Source organism: Pan troglodytes, chromosome 4 (assembly GCF_028858775.2).
Source record: "Pan troglodytes isolate AG18354 chromosome 4, NHGRI_mPanTro3-v2.0_pri, whole genome shotgun sequence".
Lineage (NCBI taxonomy): Eukaryota > Metazoa > Chordata > Mammalia > Primates > Hominidae > Pan > Pan troglodytes.
Genome location: NC_072402.2, coordinates 157,943,693 through 157,970,349, shown reverse-complemented (window position 1 = coordinate 157,970,349; position 26,657 = coordinate 157,943,693). Strand labels below are relative to the sequence as shown.

The 26,657-nt window shown below is 48.2% G+C and overlaps 2 protein-coding genes and 1 long non-coding RNA gene across 6 annotated transcripts in view; 1 reads left to right on the top strand and 2 right to left on the bottom strand.

Annotated features, from left to right (window-relative positions):
• The window catches only part of CCNJL (cyclin J like), a 60,914-nt gene extending 35,482 nt beyond the window's left edge, over positions 1-25,432 (top strand). For 2 of the 3 annotated variants that reach the window (XM_001142051.6, XM_063811652.1), the window contains 3 exons: positions 17,284-17,586; positions 21,373-21,532; positions 23,295-25,432. In XM_001142051.6, coding sequence (XP_001142051.2) covers positions 17,284-17,586; positions 21,373-21,532; positions 23,295-23,715 — 884 coding nt within the window. In that variant the 3' untranslated portion in view covers positions 23,716-25,432. Of the gene's footprint in view, positions 1-13,714; positions 15,975-17,283; positions 17,587-21,372; positions 21,533-23,294 lie in introns of those variants that run through there. The other variant, XM_009450076.5, reaches the window with a different exon arrangement.
• LOC107971467 (uncharacterized) lies at positions 3,379-13,505 on the bottom strand. 2 transcript variants are annotated; one of them, XR_008548298.2, is made up of 4 exons: positions 13,360-13,505; positions 8,704-8,967; positions 7,987-8,180; positions 3,379-6,290 (listed from the first exon to the last, which is right to left on the bottom strand). It is a non-coding gene; the product is annotated as an uncharacterized LOC107971467 (long non-coding RNA). The 2 variants fall into 2 exon arrangements; XR_010157398.1 differs by having other exon boundaries at positions 7,987-8,138; positions 13,360-13,473.
• Positions 18,366-18,808, bottom strand: LOC107974919 (cytochrome b-c1 complex subunit 7-like). The gene has a single exon (XM_054685263.2). The coding sequence runs from the start codon at positions 18,798-18,800 to the stop codon at positions 18,465-18,467; it is 336 nt and encodes a 111-aa protein (XP_054541238.1). The 5' UTR covers positions 18,801-18,808; the 3' UTR covers positions 18,366-18,464.
• Positions 25,433-26,657: the final 1,225 nt, after the last annotated feature.

The following is a 26,657-nucleotide window of genomic DNA, read 5'->3' as shown; positions in this document are numbered from 1 at the left end:
TTGAGGCCAGCAGTTCAAGACCAGCCTGGCCAACATGGAGAAACCCTGTCTCTACTAAAAAGAAAAACCCACAAAAATTAGCTGGGTGTTGGTGGCTCATGCCTGTAGTCTCAGCTACATGGGAGGCTGAGGCTGGAGAATTGCTTGAGCCTGGGAAGCAAAGGTTACAGTGAGCTGAGATCATTGCCACTGCACTCCAGCCTGGGTGACAGAACAAGACCCTGTCTCAAAAAAGAAAAAAAAAGAGAAAGATAAAATTCATGCCACAACATAAAATTCAGGATTTTAACCATTTTCAAGTGTACAGTTGAGTGGTGTTTAGCACCTTCACGCTCTCTCTACTTCCAGAACATTTTTATCACCTTAAAAGGAAACTTCGTATGCATTAAGCAGTCACTTGCCGTTTCTTCCTACCCCCCAGCTCTGGCAGCCACTAATCTGCTTTCTGTCTGTATGGATTCGTCTATTCTGGCTATTTTATATAAAGGGGATTATACAATATGTGACCATTTGTGTCTAGCATTGTTCTCTTCATACAGAATTTTGAAGGATCATCCATGTTGCAACACGTATCAGTACTTCATTTCTTTTTTTTTTTCTTTTTCTTTTTTTTTTTTTGAGACGGAGTTTCGCTCTTATCGCCCAGGCTGAAGTGCAATGGCACGATCTCAGCTCATTGCAACCTCCACCTCCCAGGTTCAAGCAATTCTCCTGCTTCAGCGCCCCGCCCCCCACCCACACCGCCCCAAGTAGCTGAGACTACAGGTATGTCCCACTATGCCCGGCTAATTTTGTATCCTTAGTAGAGACAAGGTTTCCCCATGTTGGCCAGGTTAGTCTCGAACTCCTGACCTCAGGTGATTCACCCGCCTCGGCCCCGCAAAGTGCTGGGGTTACAGGCGTGAGCCACAGTGCCCAGCCTTCATTTCTTTTTATGACTGAATAATATTCCATTGTATATCCCACAGTGTGTTTATCCAGTCATCTGTTGATGGATGTTTAGGTTGTTTTCACCTTTTGGCTGTTGCGAACAGCGCTGCAGTGAATATTCGGGTACCAGTTATATTTGAACACTGGTTTCTAATTCTTTTGGGTATATGCCTATGGGTTGGATTATGGGTCATGTGGTAATTTTATGTTGGACTTTTTGAGACACCTTGGAGTTTTGCTTTTGCTTGGTGGTTGCTGCCTGGAGATGACTGCAGTGTTGAGTCTTTGGCCCCAGGGCATGGACCAGCCTGAGGAGGGAGGGAGGGTTGGGGAGAAAGCCAGGAGGGCAAGAGGTGACCTTTTGCTAGGGTAGCTAGGCCTTAACTGTAAGACCTTATTATTTTGCACAAGAAGTGTGAGATACGTTTTTACTTTTAAAAACCTGAAAGAATTTAGCCAGGTGTGGTGGCACGTGCTTGTAGTCCCAGCTACTTGGGAGGCTGAGGTGGGAGGAACTCTTGAGCCCAGGAGGTGGAGGTTGAAGTGAGCTGAGATCTTGACACTGCACTCCAGCCTGGGCCACAGAGCCAGACCCTATCTCAAAACAAACAAACACAAAAAACCTGAAAGGTACAGAAGTACCTAGTGCGAAAAATTAGTTTCTCCCCTTTGCTCACAGTCCCACTCCCACAGTTTTGTGTGAATCCTTCCAGACCTCAGCCAGGCGCGGTGGCTCACGCCTGTAATCCCAGCACTTTAGGAGGCCAAGGCGGGCGGATCACTTGAGATCAGAAGTTCAAGACCAGCCTGGCCAACATGGTGAAACCCCCTCTCTACTAAAAATTCCAAAAATTAGCCAGGCATGGTGGCACGCACCTGTAATCCCACCTACTCAGGAGGCTGAGGTGGAAGAATTGCTTGAACCCGGGAGGCAGAGGTTTCAGTGAGCCAAGATTGCACCACTGCACCCCAGCCTAGGCCACAGGGCAAGACTCTGTCTCAAAAAAAAAAAAAAAAACACACGAATCCTTCCAAACCTAGATGTGTTTTCATAACTGGGAAAATTTATTTTCATTTATGGGGGGGAAAATGAATCATAGATTACACCCCTACACACTACCCAGTGAACAAAACTGCCAGATTCCCTCTCTTCCTTCCTTTTCCATTCTTCCTTTTTCTTCCCCATCTAATTGCAATTCCATCGTACTTTTTCTGTTTTCTTTCACTGTCACTTCTGGACCCTGAGCCTGAGCCTGTCCCTGAGAAAACAAGGTTTCTCACTGGTGAGTGGTTTTCCTCTGTCCTCTGAGCCCCTCCTGCCCCTGGCCCACTGCCTGTTGTCTGTGAAAAGCAGTGGAAGGTGAGGCTGATAGATCTGACTCTTACAGTAAAGTTCTGACTTCTGGTTTCTGTAGGTGGGGCCACATCCTGTGCTGACCTTCGTGCTGGCCCCTGTCCTCCTCCCTAGGAGAGAGAAGTGTCTGGCAGGAGGTGGTCGCGTGGCCTTTCTTTCAGGGGGGTGGGAAAGCCCCGGTCTCTGGCTCTGGTCCTCCTGCAGAGCAGGGTCCCTTAGCTCTGTGAGTCAGTAATGCTGTGCTGAGCTTACCTGTGAAAAGGCCCATCTCCTTACTACAGATTGTTTTTTTTTGAGACGAGGTCTCACTCTGTCACCTAGGCTGGAGTGCAGTGGCGTGATCTTGGCTCATTGCAACCTCTGCCTCCTGGGTTCAGGTGATTCTCGTGCTTCAGCCTCCCGAGAAGCTGGGATTACAGGCACACACCACCACATCCAGCTCATTTTTTTATTTTTAGTAGAAACAGGGTTTCACCATGTTGGCCAGGCTAGTCTCAAACACCTGACCTCAAATGATCTGCCTGCCTCGGCCTCCCAAAGTGCTGGGATTACAAACGTGAGCCACCACACCTGGCCCTTACTATAGATTTTTAAAATTACAATTATTATACTCACTTGTAAAGTGAGATCCAAAGAATAAAATAAAAATCCTTTTCCCAATCCCAGGTAACCCCTGGGAACAGTTTCTTCTGAATTTGATCTGGTGTATTTTTCTGGAATTGTTCCATGGATATACAAACACAGTTGATTCTCATTACGGATTCTGTTCTTGCGAATTTGCCTACTTGCTAAAACTCTTTTGTAGGCCGGGTGCAGTGGCTCACGCCTGTAATCCCAGCACTTTGGGAGGCCGAGGTGGGTGGATCACCTGAGGTCAGAAGTTCGAGACCAGCCTGGCCAACATGGGGAAACCCCTTCTCTACTAAAAATACAAAAAAATTAGCCAGATGTGGTGGTGGGCACCTGTAGTCCCAGCTACTCAGGAGGCTGAGGGAGGAGAATTGCTTGAACCTGGGAGGCAGAGGTTGCAGTGAGCCAAGATCGCGCTACTGTACCACAGCTTGGATGACAGAGTGAGACTCTGTCTCAAAAAAAAAAAAAAAAAAAAAGTGGCGGCACTTTCGTGGTGCTTCGCAAACACGCACAGAGCTGTGCATCCCATATGGATTGACCCATACCCATATTCCAAGCTGAGACCCAGTAAGAAGCACTCTGCCTTCTTCTTTCACCTCTCACACTATAAACAAATGTGTTTTTAGTGGACTTAGTGCCACATTTTTCATATTTTTGTGCTTTTTGTTGGTGATTTTGGTGTCAACAGGTCTCCAAGAATAGAGCTGAAGTGCTGTCTAGAGCTCCCAAGGTCAAGAAGGCTGTGATGTGCCTTGTAGAAAAAAGCCTCTGTTAGAGAAGCTGTGTTCAGGCAGAAGTTATAATGCTGTTGGCCATGAGTTCAATATTAATGAATTAATGCATTAAACAAATACACAACACAAAGTTATGGGCTGATCAGTTGTTGAAATGTTGTGATCAGAGCCTTGCAGGAACCTAACCTTGTACCTTCCCCTAGGAGCAGTGGTTCAGTATTCACTAATTCAGTGTTCACAATGGCTTTATAGAGCATAACTGACATGAATAACAAGAATTGACCAGATATATTTACACAGCTCGGTTACTGCTAAAGGTGCTTTCTTCATAGTATGTTAGGGAACCTCTTTTTCCATCAGCGCTTGTGGATTTACTTCACTCTTTTTATTGACTGCAAAGTCCTTTGTTTTATAAACACTGTCATTTATGTAATGATTTCTCTATTTTTGGACATTCAGGTTGCCATCTGTTTTTTTCACTGCTGTACACAATATGACAGTGACTGGCTTTTTCCCTGTATCTTTGCAAACTTACATGAGTCTGTCTGTAAGATAAATTCCCGGAGGTGGAATTGTTTTGGTCAACAGGTAGGTACACTGAAGATTTTGATAAGTAGTGCCAAATTGCCTTACGGAAGTTTTAACTCAACTAACAGCTGATGAGACCCGTTTTTCCCTAAATTTAACTTCATTTGTGGGAGCCTTTGGAACTGTTAGCATTGGTGGTACAGTGGTGAGCACAGCTGCCTTCCAGAAAAACATTTATTTGACTTACTCTCTACCTAAACAATAAACTATAAAAGAACAAGCAATGTCTCTTCTCCATCCTGGCCCCTCACCCGTGTCCACTTGAGGCTTCTCTTCTGTGCTCCCAGCCACGAGAGACTTTGCCCTGCATTTCTGCCTTTCCCTATCCAGGAAGCACAGACAAGGAATCCTTTCCAGACTGATTGCTTTTAGTGCCTGTTAAGCCTCATGTCTTAGGGCAGATACCACTAAAAGCTATTGCCTGCCAGGTACCTGCAGTGGGGCTTCAGGAGATTCTAGGAGAGGCCTGTCTTCCTCCCAGTAAACCAGCATCACTCCCCTTTGCATCCTCCATCCCCCACTCACCCCTGCTTTGATTACTTGGCAACTGTTGCTTCTGAAAAGCAGCTTCTTTGACAACAAGGCAGGGGACGGGATGGGGTCTCCCCACTGGAGATTTCAGAAACTTGAAAGCAGTCTTAATCCTTTCTGGTCGACAAGGATGAATGAATATGCTGCTTCCTAGCCTGGAGAAGTTAAACACATCAGCTCTCCCCAAAACTGGGAATGCTTGAGATGCCTCCACAGCTCTAATTGTAGGCAGCAGCTGCAAATGGGGCAATATTTCCAGGTGGTCTTTTTCAGGGGTGTATTTCTGACAAAACATGAGATTTATTGATAGAATTAAACCTAAATCTGCAAGGAAACGTGGCAACGCCCTTGCAGGAGATAATTTAATAGCTCCCTACATCTCATGCAAGAGTGGTCAGGAGGAAACTCCATTTCCTCCCTGCCGTGGAGAGCATTTGAAATGCTTGAGCCTTTCAATGTTTGAACATTTCAGGAATCAGAACAGGTCTTACATTTGATGTGTGCAATTAAAGTGACTATTGCTTATCTTTCTTCCAAAACACTGCCATGACATCAATGGTGCTTCTCTAATCAGTGACGTTTGCGTGGTGGCCACGCGGCACAGGGCAACTGGAAAAGGTGGTCTGTCACATTAGTGAGGGCCATGCTGAGCAAATCTGGGCACGGGGCTCGAATGTCACAGCACAGTGAGCAGAGGACATGGTGATTTTCCATTTCCTGTTCCCATCTCTGCAGACTGGCAGGCTTAGAGCTGTTTCAGGGGAGGGATTTTGTGTAAACTGCCTGTCAGACAGCTGGCTGGGCCGGAAGCTCTTAAATTGTTCAATTTGCCTTAGCAAGTTTAACACCCAGACCTGTTTGTCCAGGGCCTAACTTTCTGGGCTCTGCATGGTTTTTTTTTAATTTTAATTTTATTTTTGTTTTCCGGGAGTGGGGGTTGTATTTCAAGCTGCACGAATTAATTGAACATGCGGTGTTCAGGAGCCCCTGATCGCAGCAGCCCACCTCTCACCACCCAGGCACTTACCTGTCAGTATTGTCGGTTGTGTTAGCTAGCACTGGCAGGGCAGCTTTGGTTGATTTTGAAATCCATTTCAGACTCGAAGGAGGTATGTTGGCCTATTCTATCCCTTGGTGCCAAGATTAGAGATTATTTTTATGTGTGGAGCATTTACCTGGATTTTTGAGATTGTCTTCAAGGAGTGTGTGTTGCCTCCCTCCACCTCCTAAATCTTAATTTTAATTACAAGCATTGTGGTGTCTAGACAGGAAAAGTCTCTCTTTGTCACCGACATAGTGAGGTTTCTGGGACTTTTCTAGGAAAGTCTGATGCCTCCCGACTTGTAGGTACTTGTAAAACAGGTTCATGCCGAGATATTCTTGGACTGGAGCAGACCTACGTTCTGGAATGTTCTCTGGCAGTTATTCTGCTAGCTCTGGCTTCTAGATTCCCAGCAGCAGGGTCTTGCCTTCTGAGGAGTTTAAAGTGTTTTTTATCAGCAGGAGAGTAATATTTGTTCCTGTAGAAAACCAGAAGATGGGAAAAAATAAAAATAACAAAATAAAAATCACTCGTAATCTCACTACATTTCTCTTTTCTATAATCGGAACCTGGGGGTGGAGGGTAAATCCTAGCCTCAGTGGTGATGGGATCGTTAATGTTTATTGAGTGTTTATTTATTTTTATTTATCTTTTTGAGGCAGGATCTCACTCTGTCACTCAGGCTGGAGTACAGTAGCATGATCACCCCTCCCTGCACCTCAGCCTCCCAGTACCTGGGACCACAGGTGCGTCCACACCACCAGGCCCTGCTAATTTTTTTTTTTTTTCGAGACACCATTTTGCTCTGTCACCCAGGCTGGTGTGCAGTGGTGCAATTTCGGCTCACCGCAACCTCCGCCTCCCAGGTTCAAATGATTCTCCTGCCACAGCCTCCTGAGTAGCTGAGATTACAGGTGCCCACCACCTCACCCAGCTAATTTTTGTATTTTTAGTAGAGACAGGGTTTCACCATATTGGTCAGGCTGGTCTTGAACTCCTGGCCTCAAGTGATCTGCCCGCCCTGGCCTCCCAAAGTGCTGGGATTACAGGCGTGAGCCACTGCGCCCAGACTTTTTTTTTTTTTTTTTTTTTTCGGTAGAGACAAGGTTTTGCCATGTTGCCCAGGCTGGTCTCTAACTTGTGTGCTCAAGCGGTCCACCAGCCTCGGCCTCCCAAAGTGCTGGGATTATAGGCATGAGTCACTGTGCCCAGCCTATATGTCACACAGTGTTCTGAATTTTTTACACAGATTTACTAATTTAATCCTCAAAACAATTCTATAAGGTAGGCTGTAGTTGTATTTTCCGCAAGTATCAGAGGAAGAATCCGAGGCCCAGTAAGTTAGGACACTTCCCTAAAAGCATACAGCTAGGATGTGCCTAGTAATGGGGACACAGGTTGTCACCTTGGGGTTGACTCAGTGGTTCTCAGCCACTGTACAACTATGGCCCTAGTTGTACAGCCAGACCACGTCCTTCCTTGGCTGTGCCAGGAAGACTCAGGTCAGAACACGGAGAGATTGCTGGGAGACTCCTGGGCACACTTCCTTCTGAGCCAGCAGAGCAGCATTTGTGCTGACCCCGATGAAAACATCAGCCCTTAGGACCAGCTCTTGTATCTGGAAGCATCTCCCCTCTGAACCACAAGGGCGGTACCCAAGATGGCCTCTCCTTTTCCTTCTCCCTGTTCCCCGCACGGGTCGGAACAAAGGATCAGGGTCCCCAGTGCCCACACATTCAGCGCAGCAGCCCCATCAGACCTGGGCCAGAGGCAGCCCCTGGTGAGTTAGGAGTGAGCTTTCTTTAAAGCAGTGACACCAAAACCTTCTTTCGTGACAGGAGATAACTCCTATCCTCCGTACGAGGACAGAAGCACTTGTGGGATGCAGGCCCCAGATGCCAGCTATTCGGGTGACAAATGGCCCCCACCCCGCAGGCCCTGCTTTCAGTCAGTGACACTTATTTGGGTCACGTGTAAAGCGGAGCACAAAGGAACCAGGGATTGCCTGAGGCCGCGGTGTGATGTCATCACAGCAGTTTCTCCTTCCTGACACAGGGAAGTCCTCCCAGCAAGAAGGGAAGCCCGTGGGTGACCCAGCTGGCCGAATGCCACCTCTGACCTAGAAGGCATTTTCACAATTTCCTCCTGAAGAAAACAACCACCCACAACCTCACCTCTGGTCTCTTTTTAAAACTGGGCTCAGGAATTGATTCAGCCTGTCAGAAATGGGCTTGCTTTCATTCTTTCATCCATCCATCCTTCCATCCATTCGTTGATTATTTATCAAGGCCTACTCTGTGCCAGAGACTGGAGATGCAGCCCTGCTCTTGAGAGAGGAAGGAGAAGAAGAGAGCTTTTTCTTGATTTCCTGAGGGAGAAAGGAAGCTCAGCCAGGCAGGGTACCCAGATCCACCTTCACACCAGGTCTACCCAGTGGACTTTGGAAGCCCAGGAATGGCTGGTGTTGGAGGCCTGTTTCTCCAGGATGTTTCCTAACTACAGGATCAGAAATGGGCCAGAGATCTTGGAGGCAGCTACAGCAGGTCCTTAAGGGGACTTAAGGGGAGGCTACCTGGCCTCCAACCCCTGTGGTCCTCTCAGCTTTCTCCCTTCCTTGAGCACCACTGAAGCACCCTCTTACAGATGAAGGGTTTTCTTGCTTTGTCCCTGGCTTTCTCTCTCCCCCACACCAAATCTCATCCAGAAACCAAACCACTGTCATTGTAGCTATGACTGTCATTACAGGGCTGGCTCTGAATTGAGCACAAGTTTACAAAGGGCGCTGTTCTAAGCACACTAAGCCATCATGTCACCCTCACCACAATTCTATCTACTTGTCTTCTTCCCATTTCACAGATGAGGAAACACAGGTCCAAGAAGTTGTGACTTACCCCAGACCACATGGCTAGTAAGTGGCTGCCACTCCGTAGAATCCGGGACAGTCATCATCAGAGTGTGGGCACTGCCCGCTGCACTGCCTTACACAGTAAAAACAGCCTGCCAGAGCATGGTGCCCTCAGAGTAGTTTCACACCCTCTCCATCAATTGCTCAAAATCTGTCTCCCCTGGTTCCTCAGAAAGACGCTTGTCTGCTGGGCGTATGAGCAGTGCCTTTTTTTGCAAAGAGTAGGAAGCACCTTTCTTGCCTTCAATAACTGCAAGAAGTCAAAGAGAGTTTCTGTTTTTTAAAAAAAGTCAGGCTGGGGAGCACCTTTAGTACAAAAAGTTTCCTGTTAGCCACTCCTTTGACTTAAATGCTATCATTGGAAGAAAAAACTAAGTCCTGTTGATCATATAGCTCTTTAGTGGAAAGGCTCTGGAATTAAATTGCTAAGTAGCATAAGCAAAGGAGAGGTTGAAGTCAAGAGAATTTGTGGAAGGGCCAAGCATGGTGGTGCATGCCTGTAATCCCAGCACTTTGGGAAGCTGAAGCAGGAAGATCACTTGAGCCCAGGAGTTCAGGACCAGCCTGGGCAACATAGTGAGACACTATCTCTTCAACAAGTAAACAATTTTTTAAAAATTTTTCAAAATTAAGAGTATTTGTGGAGAACAGGGTGGTTAGATGGGGTGAAGCTGAAACTAGCCTGACACATCCATAGAAGTTCCTCCACCCAGATAGATACACTTATTATGGAGCTTACAGGATTGCAGGGGGCCTTGTGACTGTATATAAGGTTTCCTGCTTTTGATGTAAAAAGCTCGGGACTTTGGAATCATTTATTCATTCATTTTTTAAAATACACAAAAGCTATTATTAATTTTATGCTAGAGGCTGTGCTAGGTGAACAGGATCTGTGGTGTTCTGCAAGACAGATTTGTTCCCCACCCTCATGGAGCAGACAGACTTTTAAATGCTGCTTTGTCCCTTATATCAGCTGGGAGATCGGGGTAACTCAACCTTTCTGAGCTTCTGTTTCCATGTGGGAAACACCCCCAACCTCCCAGGGTCGTTGCCAGAATCAGCTGAGAGCATCTGTTAAGGGCACAGCAAGCACAGTTCACAGACCCCCTAGCCCACCCAACCCTGCAGTAAATAGATGTGTGGTCCAGGGTCTGCCAGCACATTTGATGCCTGCTGTGCGTTGGGCCTCGGGATGCAGCAGAGAACCAAATGCCAAACGAAGCTCCCCGCCCTCCCGGAGCTCACATCCTGGTGTGTGGATTCTCTGCCTCTTGCTACCCAGTGGATTCTCTGCCTCTTGCAACCCAACTGGGTTACCTGGGAAAAGTCTCACCCTGGGGGAGGGGGACATCTGGGAAAGGCCTTGGACGCAACACTCACTCCCCTTTCTTCCTCCCTGACTGTGAGCCTTGAAATCACCAGCAGGAGGTCAGAGTTCAAGGTCACAGTCCTGAGGAAAGGAAGCTGTAACGACTCCAGTCCACTCCATGCATTCCAGCACAGCGTGGACTGTGGAGTCGGGTAAGGGTAGGGGAGCCTTTTGTTGGGCCTTTTTCAGCCCCTTTTTCAGAACCTGTAAGAAAATATTTCTAGCTAACAGGACTTGAGAAGATCCTGGGTCTGGAGTGCAAAGAATACCGTGTTCAATAAATAATACAGCAGCTGCTACCATTTATAGAGCACCTCCCACATGCCCGTCATGTTACCTGGGACACTCCTTGCACCCTCCCTACTGCCCTATGAGGTGTGGGTTTCCAGGTGATTGCCCAAGATCACACAAATGATACCAGGAGTGAGGATGGGAAACTGGCACTTGAGCCCCTGCCCTGCCCCTGCTCCAGGACATTCCTGCCTGTTTCTGGTGGGGACCTCCCCCAGAATCCTGGCTGTCCCTGGTCACACCGGCTCCAAGGCCATAAATAAAGCTGGTAGAAGTTCTGCCTTTTCTGGGGCTACTTTTCTCCACTCCAGGAAGGAAGAATCTGAGGGGAAAAAAGCATTAGCATCAGAAAGGTCTCTATTGAGCCTGGCCCTGCGTGGGCTTCCACCCCTGGGACGCTGGCCTCCCTTGCCAGCAAAGGCTGCAAAGCTGGGAAAAAGCCCTTTCAGCCAGAGCTTTCTCTTTCCTCTTCTGTCCCTGCCACCTGACTGCATAGCACTGCCCACATGCACCTGGGAAGATAGATGTCAGGCCCCACCTGGGAAAAGGCAAGGCCTGGGTACCACTGGGCGGTCCTTGATCTCTCTGACCCGCCAGCCCCATCTTTCCTGTATCATCAGCACCTGCAGGGTAGGCTGGTGGCTGCTGGAGGGGCATGGGGATAGCTATGGGGTCTCAACTTCTGATAAAAGTCTGGTTCTCATTCTCAGATAAAATGAGGAAGATATTTTTTAATAGGAGAGCGGCCATTCCTGTGGAAGAATAGCTTTGCTTGTTTTTAAAGGCATTGCATTTCTTTTTTTTTTTTTTTTCCCCTGGAGACGGAGTCTCGCTCTGTCGCCCAGGCTAGAGTGCAGTGCCGCGATCTTGGCTCATGGCAACCTCTGCCTCTGGGGTTCAAGCAATTCTGCCTCAGCCTCCTGAGTAGCTGGGATTACAGGCATGCACCACCACACCCAGCTGATTTTTGTATTTTAGTAGAGACAGGGCTTCACCATGTTGGCCAGGCTGGGGCATTGCATTTCCTTTTTTTTTTTTTTGAGATGGAGTCTCACTCTGTTTCCCAGGATGGAGTGCAGTAGCGTGGTCTTGGCTCACTGCAACCTTCACTGCCCAGGTTCAAGCGATTCTGCCTTAGCCTCCCGAGTAGCTGGGACTACAGGCGCACACTACCACACCTGGGTAATTTTTTAATTTTTTTGGTAGAGACAGGGTTTCACTATATTGGACAGGCTGGTCTTGAACTTCTGACCTCGTGATCCGCCCGCTTCAGTCTCCCGAAGTGCTGGGATTACAGGCGTGAGCCACCACGCCTGGCCGGCATTGCATTTCTTTAGGGAAGAAAAGTAGCCAGCTGTGGCTTTAAAACCTGTTTCTCTTTAGCCAGGAAAGTTTGGCCTCATCTCTGAGCCTGGGTTAAGCACCTGAAAGAGCAGCAGGTAGCCCTGAATGGGTCCGTCAGTAGGCATCTTCCCACGCGTGAAGGACTTTTGGGGGCATTCATGGGGCACAGTGCAGAACACGGTCTGTCTAGTTGGGGGTGGGCCGCGCTCAAGCCTGGGCAACAGGAATGAGGCAATGCTGAATTTGTACAGAACCTTGTTCTGTGCTGGTTACCTTTTTGTTTTAAGTTTTCGGGCTTTTTTAAAGGCAGTGTAAATGCTGATGACTGTTGGCACTGGGTAATAACATTCAAGGGAGTTCATTATAGTAACATTTCTCTCTCTCTTTTCGTATATTTAAAATTTTCTAAAATGAAATGGCTTTTTAAGCAATTAAAAATAACTGCTCCTCTTGGCACTAATTCAGAAGAGTCAGGAATCCTGTTTGGTCTGCCTTGAGGCTTGATTGCCAGGACAGTAGGTAGAAGATAAGCCAGTCTTCAGAGTGGTCACCTTCATAGAGAAAGAAAGTAGAATGTGCTTGCCAAGGACTCGGGAGAGGGGGGACCTAGGAATTATTGTTTAATGGGGACAGAGTTTCAGCAGGATGAAAAGAGTTCTGGAGAGGGATGGTGGTGATGGCTGCCTGTCATTGTGAGTGTCCATATAATGTCACTGAACTGTACAGTGAAAAATGATAAACTTTATATTATGTGTTGTCGTAAGTTTTTTCTAATTAAAAAAAAAAAAAAAGCCAGTCTGTAAGCTGGATCCACAGCATCTTGCCACCACGGCCTCATCTGTGGTTAAGCATGTAGGCCACATGGATGGATGCATGGTCATCCTCACCTGCCACGAATTGCCCAGGAGCTCTGTGTGCCAGCCTCAGGAAGTGGTGTTAGGGATCAGCCAGCCACATGCAGAAAGGAGGGCGCATAAGAGGTATCACTTACAGGCACCACCGTCACCACCAACACTAGGGGTACACGTGCGTCTGCCTGGCCTCCGAGAGCCAGAGAAGTGCTTCACTAGGTTTAGAATGCTTTTTAATCTTAGAAATATGTTGATAGTGACTAGGCACAGTGGCTAATGCCTGTAATCCCAACACTTTGGGAGGCCGGGGCGGGCAAATCACTTGAGCCCAGGATTTCGACCAGCCTGGGCTCTACTAAAATTACAAAAATTAGCCAGGTGTGGTGGCGTGTGCCTATATACCTAGGTACTCAGGAGGCTGAGGTGGGAGGGTCACCTGAACCCAGGAAGTTGAAGATATGGTGAGCCGAGATTGAGCTACTTGCACTCCAGCTTGTGCGACAGGAGTGAGACCCTATCTCAAAAAAAAAAAAAAAAAAAAAAAAAAAGAAGAGGTTGATAGGGCTCCTGCTGTTCCAATTTAGGACAATGTGAACATCAAAAAAGAAAAATGTAGTTGGAATGATATGATTTTTAAAACTTCCTTTTCAACCCCCAGTATAATAATTTATTCAGAAAAGGATCATCCATGGATGCAAAGCCATTGAGCTAAAGGTTGTTGAGAAACAGGATATTCACAAAGTGTGCCCTCCCAGATTACTTATTAATTTCCCAGGGAAGCTGGTACCTTGAACTGGAGCAGTCTCGTGTCACCACCTTAATCAAGTGATCTAACATAGGCCAGGACAAAGTGACGTTGCCTAGGACTCCTGCTATGGTCCAGTGGGTGAGAAGGACAGAACAGCTTCTGTCATTTGCTTGCCTGTACTGTTTGACCTGCATCTAATTGTGAGGAAACAATCAGGCAGATCCAGAATGTGGAGCATTTTACAAGACAACTGGCCTAGATTCTCCCAGAGTCAGTGTCATGAAAAGCAAACGAAACAAGGGGACTTCAGCGGTAATAGACTCCGTGTGTGAACCTAGTTTGGATTCTGGATCCAAAAACACAAAACAAAGGTTATAAAAGGCATTTTTAGGACCCCTGGAGAAAGTCAGATGTGGACTGAATATTAGAAAATGTGATTGCATTAATGTTCATGTCTTAGAAATGCTAATAACATTACAATTTGTAGGAAAATGACCTCAGGAACGGATGCTGAAGTGTTCGGGGTGGCATGTCACGTCTGCAACTTGACTAGAAATGGTCCAACAAAACCAGTATTTACAGACAGAATACACCTAGACAGAGCACACATGGATCAGGGTCAGCAAGGGCAGAATCTGGTGAAGGGTCCTATGTGTTCATTGTTGTCTTTCATCTTTTCTCTGATTTGAAAATTTTCGAAATCAAAAGTGCATCAAAGAAGTCGGAGATTCCATGGCTATTGTCTGGCTTGGAAGGACTCAGAATTCTGTTCCCAGCCTCTCCCAGGGGACTCGCCTAAAGTCTTCTAGGCATCTGTTGCCTGTGCAGTTTGTCGATAAGGAGGAAGCAGCTGAGTAACGGTGCTTGGTGGTGGCAGCGCTGGGGACAAGGGGCCAGCCCCACTCACAGTCCCAGGAGGAAGGGAGGAAATGTCTGCCAGGCACGTGCAGCATCAGGAAACTCATAAAATCTTTTCTGGCTGCTTTTTAACTGCTGGCCAGGCCAAGCCCAGGTTAACTCTGAAGTCTGCTTCTGGGTGTAGAAGCTGAGTTCTCCCATCAGCTTTTTCTCTGAGCCTCTGAGGACTGTAAAGAACCTACCTAGAAGGTTCCTGCCACAAGCAAGTGCATGACCAGCTCGAAGCACAGCCCATTCTGTGTGCTGGGGGCTTGTGAAGCACTTTCCATTCTGCACACCATTTTATCTTCACGTGGGACATGGTCCTACATCATAAGCAAATAAACAGCCTGTAGGGTTTAGTGCTCGTAGGTCCAGGGCAAACTCCTGAGGATTCAGACCCAGCACTGCCTGGCTGTGGCCTGCCGTGTGCGTTCCCAGGAAGCGGAGGGAGCAGGTGAAATCAGATTCCGCAGTAATCCCTGGTGCCTTCCATTGGAGGATAATCCTCTTGGGCCTGGTAGCAGAGCTCTGAAAGGTTTGAAAAGCGAGGAGGGGAGGAGGAAACTAATCTGATTGAGCACATCTGCCAGTTCTAAGAGATTGCTGGCTGCCAGCAGTGCTGTGCAAGGGTCTTAGTGCCACCCCAGTACAGTGCACCTTCACCTCGCCACCTCCTGCTCTGGGGAGGGAAAGAGAGCTCGTTTCTGCTGAGTGCATGCAACCAAGGCTGGCTCAGCACAAGATTCAGGGGAGCCGGGGCAACTTTGGAAAAAATAAATAAATAAAATTCTTCCTTTTAAAAACTGCACAAAGAATACATGATCATTGGAGAAAAAACTGGGGAATGAAAAATTCAAATGGCCTAAAATATCTGTTTCCTGAGAGGACTATTCTTTCATTTAACAAATATTTATTGGGTACCTACTATGTGCCAGGCATGTGCTGGGAACTGGTGGCACAGCAGCGAATGGGTTGGACTCAGTTCCTATTCTTACAAGGCTTAGAGTCAGATGCCAGCCATTAATATTAATACTTGATGTTAAGCAAGTAATCTAAGTGTAGGAAGTCCGTTTAATATCTGGAGGTCTCTAAACTGAGCTCTGGAGGACACCGATAAGGGGCGTGAGGGGAAGAGCATTCCCAGCCCGGGGAGGGGTTGGAGTCCCACGTGGCTGGATCCTGTGCTTGAAGAGGGAGTGTTGCGGGGAGTATGGGGGGAGCTGCCAAAGCCAATAGAGCCAGTCGGCCAGAGCCTCAACCCTGGGATTTCCAGCCATGCAGGAGGCTCTTCCTCTTTGGGCAGCTTTGACCTCGCGTTGGCCTGCCTGAGTTGTTCTTGTGTGCAAGACAAGAAAGTGTGTACTTCAGACACAGCACCGTTGCAGGCTGAGCGACTGGGCTCCGGAAAGGGATGGAATGTGTGCTTGCTGTAAACTGCATGGTGCGGGGCTGGTAGTGCCTCTGCCCTTCACTGTCTTGTACATTTCCAATCACTAGACTCCTCTGCATCAAAGAACAGAGCTCTGTGTCAGGTCGTCGTTACCCACCAAGTGGGCTGCTGCAAGGCTTGCCGAGAAGAGAGCAACCCTGGCTTGCTGAGACGTGGTTGATTCATTCTGCAGTGACGTCTTTTGAGCCGTCCTCAGGAATGTGTTGTATCTACTGTGGAGCAGCCTGTGGTGGTTACTTCCTTATCTCCCCTAAGCAGCATGAGAGATGGGAACTGGGTCAGAGGCACTTGCAGCTGGGAGCAGGTGCGTGCATGTATTGTTTGCCCTTCCCTTCGTGAGCACTGATGTGTGCTTTGAGGTCAGCTGGGCCGCCCCACTGCCTCTTTTGGCATTTACTTAGTGGCAGCTCCACACCCCATGAGGCTGGCCTTGGGGTCACGGGTGAATAGACCGAGGCCAGGCCCTTGAAGGCCTCACCACCTGATGTGGGAGTCGTACAGTACAGGGGGCTGGTGTGGAGGGCGACTTCTGAGAGGCAGGGACTCCAGGTGAAGGACATGTCAGGGTTGGCTGAGTGAGGAGGGGATGGGGAAGGGTGCTCCAGGCCTAGGGGGCTGTGTCAATGAAGGCTTATAGGCAAGAACTGCCAAGGACAGGGTCCACAGCCACCTGTGGGGTGGTTTTCCCAGAGTGAGGAACAGTGAGGCTGGAGAGGCCCACAGTCTGCAGAGCCTCACGCAGTGGAAGCTGTCATGCCCCCCCACCAGCCCCTGACTCTTGACCCTCAGGGCACAAGGACCTCCCATTGTTCCCTGAGAGCATCCACAACTGATGACTGCCGGGGTTGCTGTGTAAATGCCTCTGCTCTTTAACCCGTGGGTAGGATAACCTGAGGCCTGTCTTAGGCTGTTTCTCAGAATTCCTCGGTAGGATTAAGCTCGGGTTGTCCACAGTGGTGACTCGCTTGTGTCCTTTTGGGCTTTCTTCCCTTTCCTGTTCTCGTCCCCCACCTACCGATCTTTCCTGGGCTTACCTTCCAAGACCTGGAAACCAGAGGGAACCCACACTAAGACCCCGTTTACACAGTTTGAACTCAATAGCCAGGATAGCGGGAAGCCATTGAAGAGCTTTTCTACACATGGAGGGACAGGGCCAGGTTTGCGTGGCCATGCTGACTCTAGCCAGGAGGTTGGATTGGTTAGGGCGAGATGGAGAGTAGGGAGGGCACCTTATTCCCCAGCCCCTGGCTGCTGCTGCTGACCGCTATCGGCTGCTTTGTGTTCCAGAGGCTGGTCTGAGCATTTGGTTTGCATTTTCCCATTGACTCTAACAAAAGCCTTATGAAGTATAGGTTCCATCTTACAGATAAGGAAACTGAGTCACAGAGAGGTTGAGACACCTAGCCATGATCCCCCAGTGGGAAGTGATGGCTTGTGGATTCAAGCCTAGGTTTGACAGATCTGGAATGTGTGCTCCTATTCCTCCGCAGTCTGGCCTGTCTGCTTTCTGTCTTCTTTGCCAGCAATGTCCAGTCACTGTAAGGTGGGCCGTTAGCTTCCTGGGTTCAGGTAAATGTCTTCCAGTAACCCCTGCTTCCCCTGCTCCCCGACAGGTAAGTTCGAGGATCGGGAAGACCACGTCCCCAAGTTGGAGCAAATAAACAGCACGAGGATCCTGAGCAGCCAGAACTTCACCCTCACCAAGAAGGAGCTGCTGAGCACAGAGCTGCTGCTCCTGGAGGCCTTCAGCTGGAACCTCTGCCTGCCCACGCCTGCCCACTTCCTGGACTACTACCTCTTGGCCTCCGTCAGCCAGAAGGACCACCACTGCCACACGTGGCCCACCACCTGCCCCCGCAAGACCAAAGAGTGCCTCAAGGAGTATGCCCATTACTTCCTAGAGGTCACCCTGCAAGGTGACAGCTGGGACCCGATGGCAGGACCTCCCACCCCTTCCCCACCACCCAGGGGTCGGGGTCAGGCGGCTCTAAAAGGCATGTCCATCCAGATCAGGCTTTCTCACTGGGGCCTGTGCACCCAGATCACTCTTAACTTTGCAGGCAGTAAGCAAAGAAAGGGCAAGGATTTGCCCAGTAACATGTAAAAGAGAAATAGCAACTTATATGCAGGCAGCCGGAAACCTAGAAACTTACAGATCAACTGGTAATTTTTCTTACAGTAACCTGAAACATTGCAAATGAATTAAATAGCACAGATTTGCAGATCGGTTATTCTCAAATAGCTGCCATCATACAGATAGTATAGGGAGAGGGAATTATGTTTACATCTGTTTTAGCAATAAAAGTTACCCTGTTACTTGAAACTTACTTGAAACTCAGTCTTCCCAGTGTTTTAAAATCTAGATGTTAACTGGGTCAAAAATACTGCTGATACGGGCGGGCGCGATAGCTCACGCCTGTAATGGGAGGCCAAGGCAGACAGATCACGAGGTCAGGAGATCGAGACCATCCTGGCAAACATGGGGAAACCCTGTCTCTACTAAAATACAAAAAATTAACCGGGTGTGGTGGTGCATGCCTGTAGTCCCAGCTATATGGGAGGCTGAGGCAGGGGAATTGCTTGAACTCAGGTGGCGGAGATTGCAGTGAGCGGAGATTGCGCCACTGCACTCCAGCCTGGCGACAGAGCGAGACTCTGTCTTTTTTTTTGTTTGTTTTTTACAATAGATATTTATTTAAAGTAAAACAGCTGCAGACCAAATAATTCGTAAGATTGTTTGTTTCAGGTTTAACCATCTTCGTAACAGCTGCATCCACAGACTTCAACTACATGATTACCTCTTTGCCCATTCTTCTCTTCCTTTTCTTTCCCGAATAACCTCTTTCAGATACGGTTCAAGGTAGAAATTTTCCTCTTCATATTTGGTCCACTGCTCTTTAGGCAAGATCTGATGCTTCATGGACAGGTCCAGTGCCCTCTTCATGTGAAACATCCTGTTATTATAAAGGTTCTCAGGAAGCCTTCTTATGGCTTCTTTCACATCTTCATTCTCATATATTGTATTATCTCTCATTAACCCCAGTTTATTGAATCCTGAGGCATTGTAATACCATTTTCGAATACCATCCAGCCACTTGCCTGATGCTGCAACAGCCTTCTTGCCAGCCATTTTGACCAGCGAGACTCCGTCTTAAAAAAAAAAAAAAAATACTGTTGATACAACCATCCCATAACCTACCACAAACTAAAATGGGCATGAGTATCCAGATCAATGATTGGACTGGGTGTGGTGGCTTATGCTTATAATTCCAGCACTTTGGGAGGCTGAGGTGGGCAGATCACCTGAGGTCAGGAGTTCAAGACCAGCCTGGCCAACATAGTGAAACCCCATCTCTACTAAAATAGGAAAATTAGCCAGGTGTGGTGGTGGGCATCTATAGTCTCAGCTAGTTGGGAGGCTGAGGCAGGAGAATTGCTTGAACCTGGGAGGCAGAGGTTGCAGTGAGCCGAGATCGTGCCATTGAGCTCCAGCTTGGGCAACAAGAACAAGACTCCATCTAAAAAAAAAAAAAAAAAAAAAAAAAAAAAAAAAAAAATCAGTGATTGTGATCCCAAGCATTAACTGAGCATTTACTGCATGCCAAGTGTCTCGCTTCAGTGCTTTGCATCCATTATCTCATGTGAACCTCACAGCAACCCCACACCAAAATCACCTCCATTAATCATATTTTACAAAAGAGGAAAATGATGCTGTAACTTACCCAAGGTTGCGCTTATTTTTTTTTCCTTTTTGTGGAGAACGGGGTCTCGCTATATTGCCCAGGTAGGTCTCGAACTCCTGGGCTCAAGCTATCCTCCCGCCTCTACCTCCCTGAGAGCTGGGATTACAGGCGTGAGCCACCATGCCCAGCTGTAACTTACCCAAGGTTATTGCTAGGATTTTATTTTATTTTTTATTTTTATTTTTTGAGACGGAGTCTTGCTCTGTCACCCAGGCTGGAGTGCAGTGGCACGATCTTGGCTCACTGCAAGCTCCGCCTCCCAGGTTCAAGCGATTCTCCTGCCTCAGCCTCCCGAGTAGCTGGGATTACAGGTGCCCGCCACCATGCCTGGCTAATTTTTTGTATTTTTAGTAGAGTTGGGGTTTCACCGTGTCAGCCAGGATGGTCTCGATCTCCTGACCTCGTGATCTGCCCCTCTCGGCCTCCCAAAGTGCTGGGATTACAGGTGTGAACCACTGCGCCCGGCCAATTTTTTAAATTTTTTTAGAGATGGGGTCTCGCCATGTTGCTCAGGCTCGTCTCAAACTCCTGGGATTACAGGTGAGAGCTACCATGCCCTGCTCATTGCTAGGATTTGAACCTTGGGAGTCTGACTGAATGATCGTTTGTATCACCCTATTACCACCCTGACTGATACTTTATTTTTTAAATTTGTTGTTGTTGTTTAGCTGCCCTATGAACTGATCTTTAAAAGGCAAAAGTGGAAGTAATTGAAAATCATGAAAAAAAAATTTTTTTTTTTTTTGAGATGAAGTCTTGCCCTGTCGCCCAGGCTGGAGTGCAATGGCTCGATCTCAGCTCACTGCAACCTCCGCCTCCCGGGTTCAAGCGATTCTCCTGCCTCAGCCTCCAAAGTAGCTGGGATTACAGGCGCCCGCCACCACGCGTGGCTAATTTTTTGTATCTTTAGTAGAGATGGGGGTTTCACATGTTAGCCAGGCTGGTCTCGAACTCCTGACCTCGTGATCCACCTGCCTTGGCCTCCCAAAGTGCTGGGATTACAGATGTGAGCCACTGCGCCCAGCAAAAATCATGAACAATTTAAGACAACAGAGTAATAAACTGAAAATCCAGTGGCATTCAGGAAAACTGCAGAAATTTCAACTGTTTGCCTTTGCACATATTTAGCACCAGCTTTTCCTTGTGGCCAGATATCTTAGTTGGACATTAAGATTCCTCAGTCAACCTAAGTGCCAATTTTAGTTATAAATATCAAAGTCTTACAACCACTCATTCAGTAGATTTTCACTGAGTGCCTACTATGGGCCAGGCATTGTTACAATTAATAAGTAGCTTTTAGTCATACCCCAAAACGGAAGCCTTTGAAATAGTGTGTCATTCTCTTATAATAACCAAAGAAAGGACAAATGTTTTGCAGTTCTGTTTGTAGAACATCAGCAAGCTGCTTGCTGCTCCCTGGGAGCCGTGGACAGTATTTTGAAAACACTGTTCTAGGCTGCTATCAGAAATCTCAGACTGGTCTTAGTGTGGTGGCTCACACCTGTAATCCCAGCACTTTGGGAGGCTGAGGCAGGAGGATTGCTTGAGCTCAGGAGTTCGATACCAGCCTGAATTACATGCTGAAATCCTATCTCTCAAAAAAATACGAAAATTAGCCAGATGTGTTTGTACATGCCTATAGTCCCAGCTACTCAAGAGGCTGAGGTAGTAGGATCTCTTGGGCCTGGGAAGTTGAGGCTGCAGTGAGCTGTGATCTCACCACTGCACTCCAGCCTGGGCAACAGAGCAAGACCCTGTCTCAACAAAAAATAAATCCTAGACCAAGAGCCAAGGTTAAGATTCAAAAATGGAACTTCACAGTTTCTAATTTTCCATCCTATTTGTAGGGCAGCAATGAAAAGCCTTGAAAGCGATTCATTTGTCCATCCATTCTCAGGGTGGGCCTGGGATTCCAAGGGGAGGATTTGAATGCTGACTCCCTCCGTGGCTTTCTTTCAGATCACATATTCTACAAATTCCAGCCTTCTGTGGTCGCTGCGGCCTGTGTTGGGGCCTCCAGGATTTGCCTGCAGCTTTCTCCCTACTGGACCAGAGACCTGCAGAGGATCTCAAGCTATTCCCTGGAGCACCTCAGCACGTGTATTGAAATCCTGCTGGTGTAAGTTTCTCCCCTGAATCCTGTGTTTCTGAAATGGTGAGGTTCCTCTTGCCTTGAGGCCTGCCTCAGGCCACGGGCAGTTTCCGGAGTCTGGAACTTGTGGTGGTTCTTCCAGCTACAGGGTCTCAGGGAAAGTGGGCCATGGTGACTCCTGGTAGAAGTGGGGTTTCGAGAACCAGTTCTTCCTATTTTGAATAGCTTCAGGTTTGCTTTTTATTTTATTTCATTTTTTTTTTTTTTTTTTTTTTGAGACAGAGTCTCGCTCTGTCACCCAGGCTGGAGTGCAATGGCATGATCTCGGCTCACTGCAACCTCCGCCTCCCGGGTTATAGCGATTCTCTTGCCTCAGCCTCCTAAGTAGCTGAGATTACAGGTGTGCGCCACCACGCTTGGCTGATTTTTGTATTTTTAGTAGAGACGGGGTTTCACCATGTTGGTCAGGCTGGTCTTGAACTCCTGACCTCATGATCCACCCACCTCAGCTTCCCAAAGTGCTGGGATTACAGGTGTGAGCCACTGCGCCCGGCCGGGTTTACATCTTTAAAGTCAGGCAGCAAGGGAGAAGAGGGCTGTTTGCACCTTTAAATGTCTAGGCTATTTGATCTAAGTCCCAGTGTAATCTTATAGATAATCGCATTGAAGGACTTCCATTATAAGCTACTTTTCTCAGACATGGTCACAAAGCTGACCTCTTAGCCAGTAAGCTCCCCTAAGCGCCACAGCCTCTGCAAGGGTCCCTGGGAATCTTGGGGAGGAAATGTTCAGTGTGTCAGAGAAGATCCTTAAAGGCATCGTGAGCCAAACACCCTGAAACTGACACTGGAGGTAAATGTGCCCCATCGTTACTGCAGGGAGCAAGGCAGACAGGACAGAGCCATTCCCAGTAGGCTCACACTGTCCAGTTCCCCTTCCACCTGCCAGGCACCGCGTATCCTGGGTGCTGGCCTGACTGACTGGTGGGCTGTGTGGGCAAAGCGGAAGCCCTTAGACCCGTGAAGAGAGCCCTCCCCGATGTGGGAAGCTTTGCTGGCAGCTGTCTTTATCTCATTCCTCTGAAAAGTCAGTCCTACTCCGTAGGCCTTATTTTAAAATTTGTGTTTTTGAGAAGGTCCCCAAAGCCTGGTCTGAGTGTCGGTGCATGCCTTACATAAGCCTCTAATTGTTTTGTTTTCCCAAAAAGCTATATGGGAAGCTTTTTTTGAGATGGCAAAAATCTCTGTTCCAGCCCCCTTTTCAGATGAAAAATCCTAGGCCCCAGGGGTCAATTTGGTTGATATCAGCTAGCTAAGGAGTGACCCCGTTGGGGATGGAGCTGGCCCAGAATTGCCTGGAAAGCAGAGCTTGGGCTCATTCAGGCCCCAGGAACACTCCAGTGCCAGGGGATGGGAAGGCATTGGTGAGCACAAGCAGGCACCATCCTCCTGGAAGCCAGGTAACTAGAAGTTACCCTCTGGAGCAGGTTACTCTCTGGGGTATTGACTGTGGAGATAGGGCAGCATGGGGCTGTGGGGATAGCCAGCCTAGTCTGGAGGGGCCAGAAGAAATTTTCTGTAGGAAGCAGATCCAAGCTGAGAGCCAAGGCCTGAATCTAGTTGGTGAACAGCTGGAGCGGTGCCACACACGGTGAGCACAGCCAGGTAAGGCCTGGTGGACACAGGGCACACACATCTCTTCCAGTCCCACTTAGCAAGACAGGTAGAGACACACACAGGCATCTGGTGGCTTTTGGCCTCCAGTTCTCACCCAGGTCTTCTCGTTTCAGAGTGTATGACAATGTCCTCAAGGATGCCGTAGCCGTCAAGAGCCAGGCCTTGGCAATGGTGCCTGGCACACCCCCCACCCCCACTCAAGTGCTGTTCCAGCCACCAGCCTACCCGTCCCTCGGCCAGCCAGCGACCACCCTGGCACAGTTCCAGACCCCCGTGCAGGACCTATGCTTGGCCTATCGGGACTCCTTGCAGGCCCACCGTTCAGGGAGCCTGCTCTCGGGGAGTACAGGCTCATCCCTCCACACCCCGTACCCCCCGCTGCAGCCCCTGGATATGTGTCCCGTGCCCGTCCCTGCATCCCTTAGCATGCATATGGCCATTGCAGCTGAGCCCAGGCACTGCCTCGCCACCACCTATGGAAGCAGCTACTTCAGTGGGAGCCACATGTTCCCCACCGGCTGCTTTGACAGATAGGCCACCTCCGGACCTCACGAGGAAGCCTTGGAGATGTGGGCAGAGGAAGAGGACACTGAAGAGGAGAGCTCAGCCAAGTGAGGCAGCAGGAGGCCATCCCTGAAGAGCCTTGGAACGTGGAGGGTCTGTGCTCCTTTTAAATAAAACTGACCCAGAGCAAAACATTCAATAACATACCTCACCCGAGAGCATTCCTCTGAGAAACGTCTGCCACGTGTGACTAGGGTACAAGAGGATGGCTTGGTGGCCGTCCCCCCACGCAGGGGCCCAGTGAATCGAGAAAGACTTGATAAGAGGCCAGGAGAGTGGGAACTGGACACAGACCACTGATCTCAAGCATGTCCAGTTTTTAGCATTAAAGACTTCTCTATTCTTTGCTGATGGCAGCTACACCACTGAAAAAGGAGGGGCAGCCTGGTGTGTTCTCAGGACCCCCGGAGGATCCCATATTGGGTGCTTTTCTTTCCCTGGCTCTGTGCAGAGGGGCCTGAGTTGGTGTGTATGCCTGAGTGTTTGCCTTGTGAGGCACAGTGGGTGGCTGTCTTGCCTTTGTTTTCGAACCTAAAACCATTTTCAGCCTTTTAGATATGTCATGTGCTGCTGCTTCCCGAAGTGGTCTCGCTTTCTGTTTCGTAAGATGTCTTGTTTACACACTGTATCAGGGATTTGGTGATACTTGAAAATTCCTTTGGAGAAAAAAACAAATTTAATTGCCACACTGCCTGTCCCACATGAGGGCTGTTAAGGTGGAACCCAAGTTTGAACCCAACTTGTGATGGACCTGCAGGTAACCACAGAGCTTCCTTTTTGAAAGCATATGGTTGGAGAGAACCATTTTCCCAGCTCTCGGTTCCGGAAGATTCCACGTCTTGGAGGCTGTTTTCACCACTAGAACTTTAATAACTACCCAGGGAGGGAGAAGCTCGTTGAAAGGAAGACAAAGATTTAAACAATTCCCACCTCTCTCCACCACATACTTACAGGGCATGAGTTTAACCCAGTCTAGGCTTTGAGTGTGGCTGATAGCGAAGGATAGCAATGTGGAAAATTTGCTTAGTCCCACCTGTATTTGGGGAGTGGGATGTACATGGGCATTTGATACCACCATTGATAGGCAAGCGACTGGTTGGATCAAAAGCCAGTATTTAGGGATCTGCAGCGAGAGGGCCCTCAGGAAGACTCTTGTAACCATGTGCAATATGTTTTTTTTCTGACTCGCAGCTCGTGCTCAGCATGTTCTTTGGTTTAGTTTGGGGTTGGGGGACACATTGTTCACCCATCAGAACTGGGAGGTGCAAAGGACCGTGGAAGCAATTTTTGTTTTGTTTGAGGAATACCTGTCTTGGATTCCTTAGCCCCTTGCCAGTCCTGGAGACTGTGGCAGGGGCCGCCAGGAAGGCAGCTGTCTGCTGCTGAGTCAGATCCGAAGGTGGTGAATTTCCAGAGCAGCTGAAAATCTCAGCGTGGAGACAGTAAGAAAAGAGACGGGGTGTGGATAAGACTCTGCCACCGTGTCACACTAGCATAGGAGGCTGCACGTTCATTTGTTGTTGTTTTTTTTTTTTTTCCTTTGCCAACCTCTGTTCTATTTATGTGCAAGCAGTTTGGATTCAAGTTTTTGTATCTGTCTGTTCTGGGACCTGGGGATTGTGAGGGTTCCCTCACAGCCAGCACGACCCCCAGAAAGAGGCGTCCCACAATAAACACGTCACCTGCTCTTGGTCTCTCGCCTCTTGTCCTAGGCATCCCCTCTTGGGCCGGCCCCTCCTTCCCTCTCTCAAATCAGCCCTGGTGAGCATCTCCCTATGGTAGAGGGTGGAATATTGGGGGCAGCAGCAAGACCTCGGGAGCTGAGTCCTGCCCTCTGAGTGGGAGCTGGGCCTCCCTGGGCACATAGAGGCCAGCGGAGGGGTGTGTAAGGCTTGACACCCCAGCTCCATCACCGTCTCAGGGTTTTTCCAAAGAAACCAGTAGGATATATATGGAGAGAGATTTATTTTAAGGAATTGGCTCATGTGATTGCAGAGGCTGTGGTCTAAAATTTGTGGGGCATGTCAGCAGGCTGGAAATTCAGGTAAGAGCTGATGTTGCAGTAGAGTTCAAAATCTGTAGGGCAGGCCCACAGGCTGGAAACTCAGGCATGATTTCTGTGTTAGCAGTCTTGAGGCAAAATTTATTCTCCAGGAAACCTCAATCTTTGCTCTTACGACCTTTTACCAATTGGATGAGGCCCACCCACATTATGGAGGCTTTTCTTAAAGTCAACTGATTGTAAATGTTAATCACATCTAAAAATACCTTGACAGCAACATCTAGACTAGTACCTAGCCAGATAACAGGCACTGTAGCCTAGCCAAGCTGCCACATAAACTTAATGATCACACCACTTACCAGCTGTTGGAAGGCAGTTGACCCAACCTCTCTCTGAACCTCCATCTTGTCACCTGTTAAAATGGGAGTGATAACAGACCTTGCCTCACAGGGTTCTTAAGAGGATTAAATAACATAATGTACATCAAGGCCAGTACCTCCAAAAAAGGAGATAATTATTATATTTCTTCAAGCATAAGATCAGCTTTTTGTAAGATGCACTATTATTTTATGCACTAATAAGACTTTTTAGAAAACTAAATCATGAGGCAGTTTTCAAGATACCATTGATTATATGTTGCATTCTGATTTCAGAAGCGTTACATGTCAAAATATGTATATGTAGAATTGATGAGATATAGCATCAGCTGTTATGAAAAATGTCAGATTCGTACTCCTCCTTGAAGGGAGTCTCACTCAAGACTTCTGTCTTGCCCTCTATCTACCCAGCTTCCAGCAGGAGAACCACCCCAGAGAGCCGGTGTCACTGTGGGGCTGAGACATTTGCTAAGTGCAGATGCCTTCAATTAGACAATTGGGGGAGGAATGGGAAGATGAGCTCAGGGCCTGAG

Excerpts from the sequence above, each read along its gene's own strand:
- LOC107974919 (XM_054685263.2), bottom strand. The coding sequence starts at position 18,800 with ATGGCTGGCAAGAAGGCTGTTGCAGCATCAGGCAAGTGGCTGGATGGT.